The 12539-nt window shown below is 56.2% G+C and overlaps 2 protein-coding genes across 2 annotated transcripts; both read right to left on the bottom strand.

The window, feature by feature from the left end:
- Positions 1–1116: 1116 nt before the first annotated feature.
- On the bottom strand, positions 1117–3048 carry LBX2 (ladybird homeobox 2). The gene is made up of 2 exons (XM_006067919.4): positions 2844–3048; positions 1117–1790 (listed from the first exon to the last, which is right to left on the bottom strand). The coding sequence occupies exons 1-2, from the start codon at positions 3046–3048 to the stop codon at positions 1405–1407; spliced, it is 591 nt and encodes a 196-aa protein (XP_006067981.4). The 3' UTR covers positions 1117–1404.
- Positions 3049–8578: 5530 nt separating this feature from the next.
- Positions 8579–10907, bottom strand: PCGF1 (polycomb group ring finger 1). The gene is made up of 9 exons (XM_006067918.3): positions 10751–10907; positions 10224–10329; positions 9914–10066; positions 9690–9761; positions 9458–9563; positions 9245–9278; positions 9050–9136; positions 8829–8909; positions 8579–8725 (listed from the first exon to the last, which is right to left on the bottom strand). The coding sequence occupies exons 1-9, from the start codon at positions 10841–10843 to the stop codon at positions 8678–8680; spliced, it is 780 nt and encodes a 259-aa protein (XP_006067980.1). The 5' UTR covers positions 10844–10907; the 3' UTR covers positions 8579–8677.
- Positions 10908–12539: the final 1632 nt, after the last annotated feature.

Genomic DNA, 12539 nt, shown 5'->3' with positions numbered 1-12539 from the left:
AGGATCAGTCCTCCCCACCCTCCCGGTGCCACCACCACCATCCTGGTGGGGACATTTTCCCACCAGCGCAAGGTGGGGTGGAGGTCCCAGAAGCAGGGGTAGTCACCTCTCCCAGCGCTTATCACTTTGCCTGGGTCTCAGTGTAGGACTCTCCTGGGGAAAAAGACAAAGGGTCGGAACCCTATTAACAAGTAGCCTCAGGGTGGGGAAGGAGGAGAGGCAGGAGGGACGCTGTCACTCTGGCACTAGTCTGTTAGGTGCAAGGTCTGCCAGGCGGTGGCGGATCAAACCCCGAGTGGAGTTCTGGAACTAAGGCGACCTCTGAAGAGAAGTGATGAGAAAGTCGCTTAGTTGTGTCCAGCTCTTTGAGACCCCATGAACTATACAGTCCATGGAATTCTCCAGGCCAGAATACTGGAGTGGGGTAGCCTTTCCCTTCCTTGGGGAATCTTCCCAACCCAGGAATAAAATCGGGGTCTCCCGCATTGCAGGCGGATTCTTTACCAGTTGAGCCACCAGGGAAGCCCAAGAATACTGGAGTTGGTAGCCTATCCCTTCACCAGCGGATCTTCCCGACCCAGGAATCGAACCTGTGTCTCCTGCATTGCAGGCGGGTTCTTTACCAGCTGAGCTACTAGGGAAGCCCCAAGGCAGGGGCTAGAGGAGGGGTTGGCAGCTATCAGAGTCCAGTGCCCTTCCCCACACCCAGCGTCTCTGGAGCAGAAAGCTGACAAGCACCAGATCTGAAGGCTGGCTGGATGCCTGGGTCTACATTCTGATTTAGGGGTTCTTCTTTTGTAAAACGGACATAACCGTATCACCTACCTTATAGGGTTGCTATGAGAGTTAAAGCAAACATCGGATTTAAAGCGCTCGGCACAGTGCAAAGCATGGAATCTTCGCAATAATCAGGAGGTTTTGCTCCGGGCGCCAGGATTGAGGAGTGCTGCGAGAAGGCAATGGCAACCCACTCCAGTACACTTGCCTGGAAAATCCCATGGACGGAGGAGCCTGGTGGGCTGCAGTCCATGGGGTCACTAAGAGTCGGATACGACTGAGCGTCTTCACTTTCACTTTTCACTTTCATGCATTGGAGTAGGAAATGGCAACGCACTCCAGTGTTCTTGCCTGAAGAATCCTAAGGACGGGGGAGCGTGGTGGGCTGCCGTCTATGGGGTCGCACGGAGTCGGACACGACTGAAGCGACTTAGCAGCAGCGGCCAAGTCTGGAGTTTATTCTCAACAATCGGGGAAGGTGGGCGTCTGGACTGTGAGCCGAAAGGGGCGTGGGTCGACACCCTCCCTCCTACCCCGTGAACCCGGACAGGGCGCCGGGGGGGGGGGGGGGGGGGGGGGGGGGGGGGCGGAGGTCAGCGCCGCAGAGCCCTAGAGGCAGCTTTGCCTTCAATCGTCCACCTGTATCTCCTCGTCAGAAAGGTGGAGCTCCGAGTCAGGCCGGGCGGGGCCAGGGCCGAGGCCAGGGGCGCCGTCCGGCAGCGCGAGGCGGCACTGGGCTTCTGGGGACAGCGAGCGCAGCGAGGCCAGGTCGGCGCGCATCTCCTCCACGTCGCGCTTGAGCTTGGCGCGCCGGTTCTGGAACCACGTGACGACCTGCGCGTTGGCCAAGCCGAGCCGAGACGCCAGCCCGTCGCGCTCGGACGGCGCCAGGTACTTCTGGAAGACGAAGCGCCGCTCCAGCTCCAGCACCTGCTGCGCGGTGAACGCCGTGCGTGACTTCCGCCGTCTGCGGCCAGCCTGGCCGGAGCCCAGCGCGCCCGGGGCCGCGCGGCCTGCGGGGACAGGGTTGGGGTCAGCCAGGATCCTAGCCTGGGGGAGTCAGACTTCGGTCCTTGAGGAGAAGCGGGCGTGGGGTCAAGTCAGAGAGTGGGGAGGTTTGGTGCGGAGCCAGAAGGTGAACCCGAGCCAGAGCCGCGGACCCTTCCCGAACTTTTCGAGGGGCGACGGTGGTGTTTCAGCCCGGGGTGTGGGGCGCAAAGTGGAGCCGGTCTCCAGGGTACCCTTGGGAGGCAGAAGGATGAGGGCATCTCGCGGGGTCGGGGGACTGGGAGGAAGGCGGGACAAGCCAGAGGAGAACGGGCGCACCGTCTGGAGTACAGGGCTGGGACTCTGAGGCCTTCCGGAGCCCCTGCTGGAGCGGACTTGCAGGTCAGGCCGGCACCAGTGGCGGGGGCCGACCATGGTCAGAGTAGGGGCAGCCAGCTGGCATGGTGAGTGTAACAGAACCCTGATCACGCCCTGTTTTAAACTCGTGGGTGTCGGGCATTCTCGGCTTATTCGTTTTGGATGACACAAGCACTCTCTCTTCGGGCCCAAAAAGGGGAGAGTGGGGTACAAAGGGCGAGGAAAAGCAGAGTCCCGAGTCCCGCGGCCCTTGCGGCTCTAGGGCCCCTCTGCTCCTTCAGCCCTCTCGAGAAGAGAGCAGCTTGGAGCGGAGCTTGGTCACTCGGCGAAGCCCGAGCCTCACCTCCCAGCATTTTCTGTGCGGTCCTAACCCTAGCTCACTCATTTACAGCCTTTTGTCTCCTCTCCGGCCTTTCTCTGTCGCGATTGCTCCGCCTACAGCGAACGGACCCAAGGGTCGCTCAGTTCTCGACAGTCTGGTCCTTTCCCCCAGCTCTGGCGGCCTCCAGGAGCGGCAGCGGAGCCTGAGAACTAACGGCGGGGAGGGGAGGAGAGGAAGAGGCAAACCCCGGCACGTGGGCCGCGGGCAGGGTGCAGATTAGGGTAGCGGCCAGGGTGAACGAAGGTTCGAGACCAGGAACCTGGAGGAGAGGAATGGGGAGAAGGCCAAGTCACAGTGTGCGACCTCGCCGGAGTTATACCTTCAGAGGGCTGCGGTGTGTGCCCGTCAAGTCCGCGGAAAGTTTTACTAGTCAGCTCCTCCAGCGCGCACAGCGGCGACGTGGGACCCTGGTTCGACTCTGGAGGCCGCGACACAGAGGGCCTTCGGGGAATCATGCACGAGCCTAGGATGTCTGCGATGCTGAAGGATGTCCAGGGTGTCCGGGGCTCGGATCCCGAGCTCATGGCCATCGGGGTTGTGGCGGGCCAGCCGCCCGCCGCGCTCGGCTCCGCAGCTGCCTGGGCCCCAGCACGGCTCCCGATCTGGGCCCCCCGCCTCGGACCCGCCCCCCGCGCTGGGCCCGAGCCTGTGTGCCCCTCCTCCTGCGCCCCCACCCCCCACCCCAGGTCCGCGGTGGGTCTGGAGCTGGTAGACGTCCCGGCAGCGGTATTTCTACAGAATGGGGAGGTGCGGAGAGAAACCGGCGGAACCACCGGCCAGGCCGGGCCGCAGGGCTACTCTGCGCTGCCAGACGCGGCCCAGTGCACACTCGGGCTGGGCCCGTCCTGGGCGGCCCCCAGATTCTGTGTACCACAGACTCCCCGCCTAGCCGCAGCTCTGGCTCATAAAGTCGTCGGCAATAAAATTGCCTTCCCTGGCCCCAACGGCTGGGGATTTGCGAAATTTCAAGAAGAAAGAGCAGAGCTGACAGTGGTAGGGTCCCCAGCCTCACCTAGTAAGAACCTCTATCTCCTAACCTGGCCCCCTCGTCCCGCCCCACCCCTGCGGAACTCTCTTAAAGAGGTCCGGCGGCTGGAAGTTATTAGCGTGGCGCTGGGGGCTGGGGGACTGGAGACTTGGGAGGACCGGAGGGCAGGGCGACTGTAACCGGGGATTCTGGGGATGCCAGGGGGAAGCAAGCGCAGGTGAGTGGATTCTTCTGGCTGTCTGGCCGAATCCAAGGCCGTCCTGCTACGGCTCAGAGGCCTCGAGGAAGTCTAAACACACGGAGAACCGGCCGGAGACCTGGATCTCAGGAAAGAGAACACAGCAAACCAGAGCTGCTGTTACTGCCCAGGAGGCCAGTGAAGACTGGCCTCCACTGAGGGCCTCCTGATTAGTCTTTCCATCTATCAGTCGATCTGTCTGTCTTTGTCTTCCTATTAAGCTCCTATAGTTGGAGTATGGGTCCTTCAGCCTGGAGAGGCCCAAAAACCACCCAGCATCTGCAACAGTGGGAACCACTCACTGCCCCAGAGCATCAGGGCCACTCCCTGTAGAAGAGTAACCTCAAGGGCAGACTTCATCTACCCAACCAGATCTGGAGACAGAACCCCTACAAACCCAACTGCAAATTCTAAGACCAGGGATATTCTTTTCTATTTTATCCGAGTCCCATCTTCCTTCTCTCCCACACTTATTCTAGTCCTGGGCTCACACCACATCCTTCCACTGTAGGAAGAAGGCAGCTCTGGGACAGCACTGCTCACCAGTGAAGGTTCAACAGGGCAAGGATTTTGTTCACAGGTCACATCACAGAGGCAGAGAAGCCCCACCACTCCTGGGGAACTCACCATTCCTAGGGAACGTGGGGTTTTCTTCAAACAGTGCCATGAAGTCCCTCCTGGTCACCTTCTCTGTAGACTTCCTCCCACCATTTGTGCCGTGATCCTCTGAGTCCACCTGTCTGCTCTGGGGCAAGTGGAGCCTGAAGATGGGGTGCACCAAACAGAGCTTGGGAGAGCCAAGACACCTGGATAAAGATTCCTTGACAAGGACAGGAAGGCACTTTGATAATGGGGGTCAGGGAACCTCATGTAACCGGAGGCATTGACCTAGTCCACATCCAACAAAGGTGGAGAAACACAGGGTCTTCTTGATAAAGGACTCCCTCCAATGACACTCCCCGTCCCCTAAGACACACCCAGATACTCACATAGTACCTTCATGGCAGCCTAAGCAATAAACTCAGCCCAGTGGGCCCACTGTTGGGTCAGAGAGCAGACAGTGGAAAGCTGAGAGGCCTTAGGACCTTGTTAACTGATTATTAATGGTGGCAGGTGGCAGAGAGGCAGGAGGCCTCAGCCCTCTGAACCATGCTGGTGGTTTCACTTAGTCTGCAATCAAAGAAGGTCTTTCTAGGGAGGCTGCAGGAACTGCCTAGCTCACGTCCTGCCACCAAAAAGACACCGTGACCTTCGCTCATGCATCTTCTATGTAGCTTTTATGTCATCTCTTCTACTCTTAGTTACTCTTGTGTGTTCTTGTGGAGCGCTCCTGAGGGGCCTTTGCTTTCCTCCCCTTCTGTCTCTCAACCTTTTCCCCTTGCAGCCAGGCTTACAGATGGGGTTGGACAATGGGGGTAGGTGTGGGGGGAGGAAAGGGAAAGAGAGACTAGTCAAGGGAAGAGGTTGCTGACAGCAGAGCCCAGCTAGGGTCATCCCAGCAGCCAGGGATTTGTCCAGACAATTGTGGGGCCTCAGGAGGGGACTTTTCCCAGCAAAGCCCCTGGAACCTGAGCTGGGGAGAAACCAGATCCTCTGAGGGGTGTAGGAGGAGGGGAATGATTAATGAGGGAGATTAAGAGATTAAACCTGGGTTGAGGAGGGGGGTGTTCAGCTGTCTCCTAGGCTTCCCCCAAGCCCAACTTGTCAGTGGCTGTGCTCCAGTGCACCTCTTCCCCCGTACCGCCCACCCCCATGGCCCCAGCCTCTCTGCCCTGGGTCCTTAGAGAAGGACTTTCGCCTACATTCCTGCCTGCCACTCCCCTTCTTTGATGGATTCTCCCCATTGTCCCTTCAGAGGACATTTGGGGGCCCTCTGCTCCCTCACTTGGTAGAGATCCCCTCTTTCTCACTTTCTCTTCAGAAGACACCTCCATTCCCACTTAAGGATGCCTTCTCACACACACCCACCACCCTCTTTCAGAATTCCCTTTCCCCATCACCCCCATCTTATCTCTCATTCCCGGACACTGCATCTCTGACTTGCCTTTGTCCGCTTCACCCTCTTATCTTGCAGATGCCTCTACCCAGGCCTACCCCAGATGTACCCCCTCTTCTTGACATCCATATCGGCTCAATAAATGGCCTTCAGGCCCCTGGATTTCCCACCACACATGTTTCTCTGAGTTCTGTGAGTGAGGGAAGCAGGGACGGGGATCCTCAGAATAACCTCCTAGGGGTGGTGGATGACCGAGAAGGACAGCTCCAAGAGGCGTGCTTCTCCTCACCATCCCCCCATCTTAGAGAAAACCTGTTAACCAGGATGAGAGGGCCATGAGTGTTTAAGTGAAGAAACTCCAGACAGAAGAGCTGGGGCCGGAAGTCCTTCCATCTCACACACCTCTGGGATGGTTTTCTGTTTCAGAAAACGTTAATGCAGAGTGACCCGATTCAGACATAAATCTTCCTTACTTCCAGAACGCTGGGTCAGTGCGTTCTTTAGGCCTTTTACAAAATTCTCCGTGCAATTGCTGCCAACTCTGGGGGTCTGCAGGCTGGGGTGGGGGAGCAGTGGGATGCTCACCACCTCCACCACAGCCCGACACTGGCATACCCCTTGAGGCGCACTGTCCCAGGAAGTCCCTTTTCCCTGTCTCCTTACCATCGCTCACCTCCAAGTCCTGGGAGAGGAACCAGCCTGAGAGGGACCTGTCCTCCTCTGTGCCAAAGGGGAGAGCAAGTCTCAGTGCCCAGGTGAACGTGGACCACGAAAAGAGCTTGGTGAGAAAGGGCATCAGGAGCATGGGCAAGCTTGGCCCTGCAGGTGAGGACTGACATTTCCACCCTGGCACCCCATGAGGTCTGGGGCAACTGGGAGCGTGCTGGGGCAGCCCTGCAGCTGCTTCTCTGAGCAGGCATGTGTGTTCTGGGCCACTGAGCCCAAGAGCACTGCGGGCTTGACTTGCCCACCCTGGCACAGATAGAGACCCAAGTGACTCCGAGGGGCAGGATCTGTGTGGGGCAGGCTGGGGAGGGAAGTAATGGACCCATAGCTAGAGAATGGCGCGGTACCTGCAGATGGCCTGCATCAGCCGGCTGCCACTGCTGCTGACAAAAAGAAGGCTCTGCTGAGCTGGGGGTCAGGCAGGGAGTCATGCCACCCCAGATCCAGGCCTGAGTGCCTTCTGGGGCTTCTCGGCTGCATGTCATGTGTCATGAAAGGCCTCATCCTAAGGCTTGGTTCTCAGGTCTCCCCCAGAGTTATCTTCTGATTGGGCCTGCTAGACATCAAGCTGCCGCCAAGCCCCAACTGGACTATTATGCCAGAAAAAGTCCCCAGGGGTATTTCCATTCTCCTTACCTCCACTACCCCACCCCACCTGCCTTGGAAATGCCATTTCACACACAAATACCTTGAGAACAATCTGAATACTGTGGCTTGAGTGGGCCTGGGACTACCCAGAGCTTATATTCAGGGAGAAGAGAATAGGGAACCCTGGGATAGATATAATTAATCAAAATCCTCAAGATATGTGCTGGTGTGGAGGCAGGCCAAAGACTCTGGAAGAAGGCCTGATTCTGACTGAGGAAAGGTTTTCTGGAGGAGGTGAATTTACGCTTTCAAGAACAGCTGGGGGCAGGGGGTGGGGGATACAAATCAGGCATGAGTCCTGAAGCGTTGGAGATTCAGGAATCCTGGATATGGTACCAGGAGGGAATTGTGCCCGGGCAGTGTCCACCCTGGGCCCTGTTCCCTGCCCAGCTTGTACCTAGGGCTCTGCCTTGCGTCTGCAATCTCTCCACATAGGCCTTTCTTTTGGCCTACAAGCTTCATCCCTGGGGAGCAAAGCCCTGGCCTACTGTGTCCGGGAGAGAGCTCAGGTTTTTTGCCCCCCCCAGAGTCTCTGGCTCCTCTGGCCAGTTAAGGGTTTTTCACTATCCCCTTTCCCAAGTCCTCTGCCACCCAGTCTCCATCTAGGGAAGCTCAGGCACCTTCAGCCCTCACAAGCTATGCTCAGCGATCCCCTTGAACTCATACTGTCAGACTTTGGCCAGCGCCAGATTTAGGCTTTAACATCAGGTTCTGGCAACATCTATGCTGCCTGCACCATTCAGCTTGTCCCAGATTCCACAGCAGCCCATTAGCTTCTTACAGGAGGAACGCCTTGCTTTGGCCTCCAGTTCCCTCCTTTGTTCCTGTCTGGCTCAAACCGACAAGGAATGATTGCTAAACTACTCAATAGAGTTCTCACCCTGCTGCTTCACTCCTGTTCCTAAAAGGTGCCCTTTCTGGGAACCAGTTCCCTTCTCTCAACCGCCCTCTCCACACCCTGGCTTCACCTAGCCCAGGCACCTGAATCTCACATGGACTGCAGGTTTCCAACTGTGACGATCCCCAATGTGTTCTTGCATCCCAATTTTTTTTTTAAAGGCTCCTCCCATGGTGCAATTCTTTGTATTTTCTTTAAAATATCACTCTTCTTCAATCCTGCAGTGGCCACTATCAGACCCTAGCCCCATTCTCACCACTACTGAATTAGGACACCTAATGCACTCAGGTCTGCTTTACACGTGGTAGCATTCAAGGACAGCGAGAGCGCCCCTTCCCTTCACCAGAAGAGGAAGCTATGAGTGACTTGGTTCACTCAGCTCACTTTCTGAGTTTTACATATGTAAGGTTCTCCACCGCTGTCCTTTGGTAATTCACTGAGGGGACACCAACATAGAAAGGCCCTCCTTTTCGATGAAACTCAAGAAGACTTCTCAACAGGGAAGCAGGACATAGGATAAAGCAGGGGTGTGTGGCAGAACAAAACAGGGCAAGGAGAGCTGCTTTTTTCAAGTTTTTATTTCAAAAAATAAAGCCGAAGTTAATTTCACATAAATATCTGGGGAGGGGAGGGGACAAGGAAGGGTGGGGGCTTGGCCCCTACCTCCTCTTCTCTTTCACGCTGTATTGTAAAAGCAAAGGGGATGGCTAAGGAGAAAACAAGGGGAAGAAGTAGTCAGTGGGAACGTTCTTACCCAGAAGGCCCCCTCAGCCCACCTCTGCCCTGGGGACTGCCTTGGCACTGCCTTACTTTGCCGAACCAGTGGGACAGCCATATCTGCTTCATGGTCATGTGATCAGGGAGAACTTCATTGTCAAAAAGGAGCTGCACCTGGGAAGGAGACAGGGACCAAGTTTCAGAAACTATTCTCTTGCCCAGGTCAAGAACTACCCAAGCCTACCGTTGACTCTGTTCCTCCTTTCTTCCCCCTTTCCGTCCCCTCAAAAAAAAATCTACATGGGAATACTCACATGCTGGGGATTTAGCATCAAGCGATGACACAGGACCCTCCGGAGATGACGAACTTCAGCTCTAACAGAACACCGGACATATTTGTTCTGGGGGTTGGTGGGGGGCGGGACGGACAGGAAGAAGACAAGATGTGTGAGGGAAGGGTCATGGAGTAGTGAGTCTCTTGGAGAGGCCCTCCCCTCAGCCCCTCTTACCTGCAGGATGCTTTTATTCTTGTCTTTGCCAGAACTGGGGGGAAACAGACACAGGTTAGGGAGCCCTGGCTTTTCCCCTGCCCCCCACCCAGAACTAGGATATACTCTCTTGAATGGAAGACACTCCCTTACTGCTCGCCTTCTCCCTGGGCCCCTCCCTGGCTCTGGGTCATTGTCATTGTCACTTCAGATAGCCCATGACCTATCCTTCACCTCAGCCGCTCCAGGCATAGGCTCAGCTGCTCATCATAGCGATAGTAGTGGGCTTTTGAGTGGTCGAAGCTGCTGAAGGGGAGGCCAAGGTTGCTCAGGGCTGGCTCTGAGAAAGACAGAGTAACAAGGAAAGTGGCAGGTGTTCCACACTCCATTTTCCCCACGGGGCAAATCTGGGTGGGAGGAATGCTCTGGGGGCTTTACCTTACCCTCCTGCTACCAAGCAACATACCTTCCCCACTGGGCTGGGTGACCCGGTCCAAGCCTCGGGACTGGTAGAATTCTCGGATGCGTTTCTCTTCACCTAGAAGAGGGGAGTATGGGAAGTAAAATATAAGCCCTCTCTCATTCTTTGTTCCTTGAGCTGTCAATCTCTTTACCAAAGCCCTTGCCACCTCAAGCTGCCACCCAGCAAGAGTGCTCTAGAGGCCCCTCAAAGTCAAGTTGGTTACTCACTGTCTTGCAAGCCTGGCACTAGTTTGTACACGATGTCCTGCATGACCCGGTCCAGTTTGAGGTTGAGCAGTGGTTGTGTTTCATGGATCTTGATGTTACACATGGGGCAGTACTTGCTGGTTTGGAGGTACTTCACAATACAACTCTTGCAGACTGCAAGAAGAGAAAGGCAGACTCTCAAGCCTTCTGAAAACTGGGTTTATAGGTTGGCTGCGTTTCCTGGGTGGTTAGGGCAAGCAGCCTAGAGGCTGACAGCCAGCTTAGTGGGATATAGGGCTTGGAAGAAACAGCCAGGGTTCTGGGCACTCACACGTATGAAGACACTCTGTTATGGTGGTGGCATCCACGAAGTAGCCTGCGCACAGGCAGCAGACGATGTGCTCGTTCAAGTCTTTGATCTTTACTCGTACTTCCTCCTGCGGACACACCTTCCGTCAACGATCATTTCCCCAACCCCAACCCGTGTGCCTTCACGATCTGGAAGTCGCCACTCATCAGAGCCCACCGCCAACTCTGCACCCAGCGCCGTCAGCTGATTAGCTCCCAGAGGGTTGACACTCCCCCTCCGCCCAGCAGAGGGCTCCGTGCACAGCAGGGGTTCTCTCCAGCCTGACTCACCCGACCTTCCTTTCCCAGGGGAGCCTACAAAACGTCAGCGGCGCAACGCGCAGGCGTCCTAGCCTGGAGTTTGGCAACCCAATTGCAATCGCGCAGGCGCACTGGGCACCCTGTCTCTGCGCAGGCGCACTGGGCGCCCTGCCAGCCACCGCCCGTCCTCTAGCCGGCCCCAGTTCTCACTGCTAGCCGATCGCAGTGGTAACCCTGCCGCCCCTTCACCTCGTTCCGTAGTGGGTCCATCTTGTACACTGACTGGAGCTGGTTCCGAAGCCTCATCGCGATCGCAATCTGGCCCCCCTGAGGAGACGCCATCTTAAAGGCTGATCTCGGCCTGCTACTTCCGGTGCCGCCTGCGGGGCGGGACTTGTCGCCCCGCAACGAAGGCTTAGGTCTTTTCGGATTCGCTGACCCTCTGTAAGGCCCCGCCCATGTCCTTTCTCCCCGTGTGCTCACCTGAGCCCCACTGGCCCCTCCCCCTCCTCAATCTGTAATTAGGGAGTCCAGGGGGTTAGTGGGAAGGGGTCCTATCTCCTCGACCTCCTGTAGTAATCGTCATAGTAGACCCTACATGATCTCGGGACTGGCTTTTGGAGCCTGCAAAAGACTGCCGCCTTCTACCCCAAAGGCCCGGCGGTCTCCGCCCGCCACCACTCAGGGTTGTCGATCTCCTGGGGCGACGTCCCTGATAAAAGAAACCCCTCTGGGTCCCCTGCTTGTGTCCTCCTACGCGCCCGCATTACGGAGCTTCATCCCGATGGCAGGGTTTGTCCCCCCTCCACAGCGGAGGTTTCTTGGAGCTCTGCGGAATCTCGTAGAGGGTGGCGGGGAAGGAGGGACCCCAGGGACTTGGTAGTGATCGTGCCCACCCCCATCACTCCCTCCTGCCGCCGAGGTTGGGGGGGGGCAGGCCCTGGTTAATGATGATGATTCAATCATCGGCGCCTGCGGAGGCCTGGGACAGACTAATGCAGAGCAGATGCCCAAGGAGGAGGGGAGGACGGCTAGGACACTACCACACATGGACACGCTGAGGCAGCGAGCTCCTGCGGTGGCATAGATCCAGTCCCGTACTTGGGGAGGATGCAGGGGCACTAGACCTGGTACACTGACGTCCCTAGCTACTTTCTAAAAAGTGGGATTCAAAATCCAACGAAAACAAGGATAAGATTACTGTGGAGTATTAACATCAAGTACAGTTGGACAATCAAGAAGCGAGAGATACCAGCGGAGACGGGGAAAAACTTTCTGGAGGAAGTGGGTCTTTGTGTGGGCACAATTAGAGATTGGGAGTAGGGGAAAGAAGTGTGGTGGAAATAGAAAAGAAAGGCACAGTGGAGAGGGGCCTGAAAGGATAAGGTGTAGATTTGAGAGCAATGATAGAGAAGAATGAGAAGAAGCAGAAACTTATGGAGCTGGGACTTTAGTGTGAGGGCAATAGGGGAAAAAAAAAAAAAACTTTTCTGAAGAAAGGGGGTTATCCTATGAAAGAAACATATTCATTTATCTTCAGAGTGAATTAGAGGCAAGGAGTTATGAGATAAGTGATTTTTAAAAATAACTACTCGCTATAGCCACTGCTTCGGAGAAGGCAATGGCACCCCACTCCAGTACTCTTGTCTGGAAAATCCCATGGACAGAGGAGCCTGGTAGGCTCCAGTCCATGGGGTCGCTAAGAGTCGGACACGACTGAGCGACTTCACTTTCACTTTTCACTTTCATGCATTGGAGAAGGAAATGGCAACCCACTCTAGTGTTCTTGCCTGGAGAATCCCAGGGACAGAGGAGCCTAGTGGGCTGCCGTCTGTGGGGTCGCACAGAGTCGGACACGACTGAAGCGACTTAGCAGCAGCAGCAGCAGCAGCAGCATAGCCACTGCTTACTTCCCTGTTCCAAGATGCCATTATCTCTTCTCTGGGTGGCTGCAGTGGCTTCTTGCCTGCTTTCTTGCTTCTACTTTTACCCTCTTTAGCCTAGTCTAAACATAGCAGCTCACAGTGATTCTGGTAAA

The sequence above is a fragment of the Bubalus bubalis genome, chromosome 12 (genome assembly GCF_019923935.1).
Source record: "Bubalus bubalis isolate 160015118507 breed Murrah chromosome 12, NDDB_SH_1, whole genome shotgun sequence".
In the NCBI taxonomy this organism is placed as follows: Eukaryota; Metazoa; Chordata; class Mammalia; order Artiodactyla; family Bovidae; genus Bubalus; species Bubalus bubalis.
Note: the sequence above shows the minus strand (reverse complement) of the source record. Positions and strands in the feature narration are given on the sequence as shown.

What these genes read in the sequence shown, in the direction of transcription:
- LBX2 (XM_006067919.4), bottom strand. Translation starts at nt 3,048, where the DNA reads ATGAGCTCGGGATCCGAGCCCCGGACACCCTGGACATCCTTCAGCATC. An exon ending in CACACCGCAGCCCTCTGAAG is followed by an intron (nt 1,791 to 2,843) that starts GTATAACTCCGG and finishes CTGTCCCCGCAG; the next exon opens with GCCGCGCGGCCCCGGGCGCG.
- PCGF1 (XM_006067918.3), bottom strand. Translation starts at nt 10,843, where the DNA reads ATGGCGTCTCCTCAGGGGGGCCAGATTGCGATCGCGATGAGGCTTCGG. An exon ending in CTATGCCTGGAGCGGCTGAG is followed by an intron (nt 9,279 to 9,457) that starts GTGAAGGATAGG and finishes GTTTCCCCCCAG; the next exon opens with TTCTGGCAAAGACAAGAATA. An exon ending in TGTCCCACTGGTTCGGCAAA is followed by an intron (nt 8,726 to 8,828) that starts GTAAGGCAGTGC and finishes TTTTCTCCTTAG; the next exon opens with CCATCCCCTTTGCTTTTACA.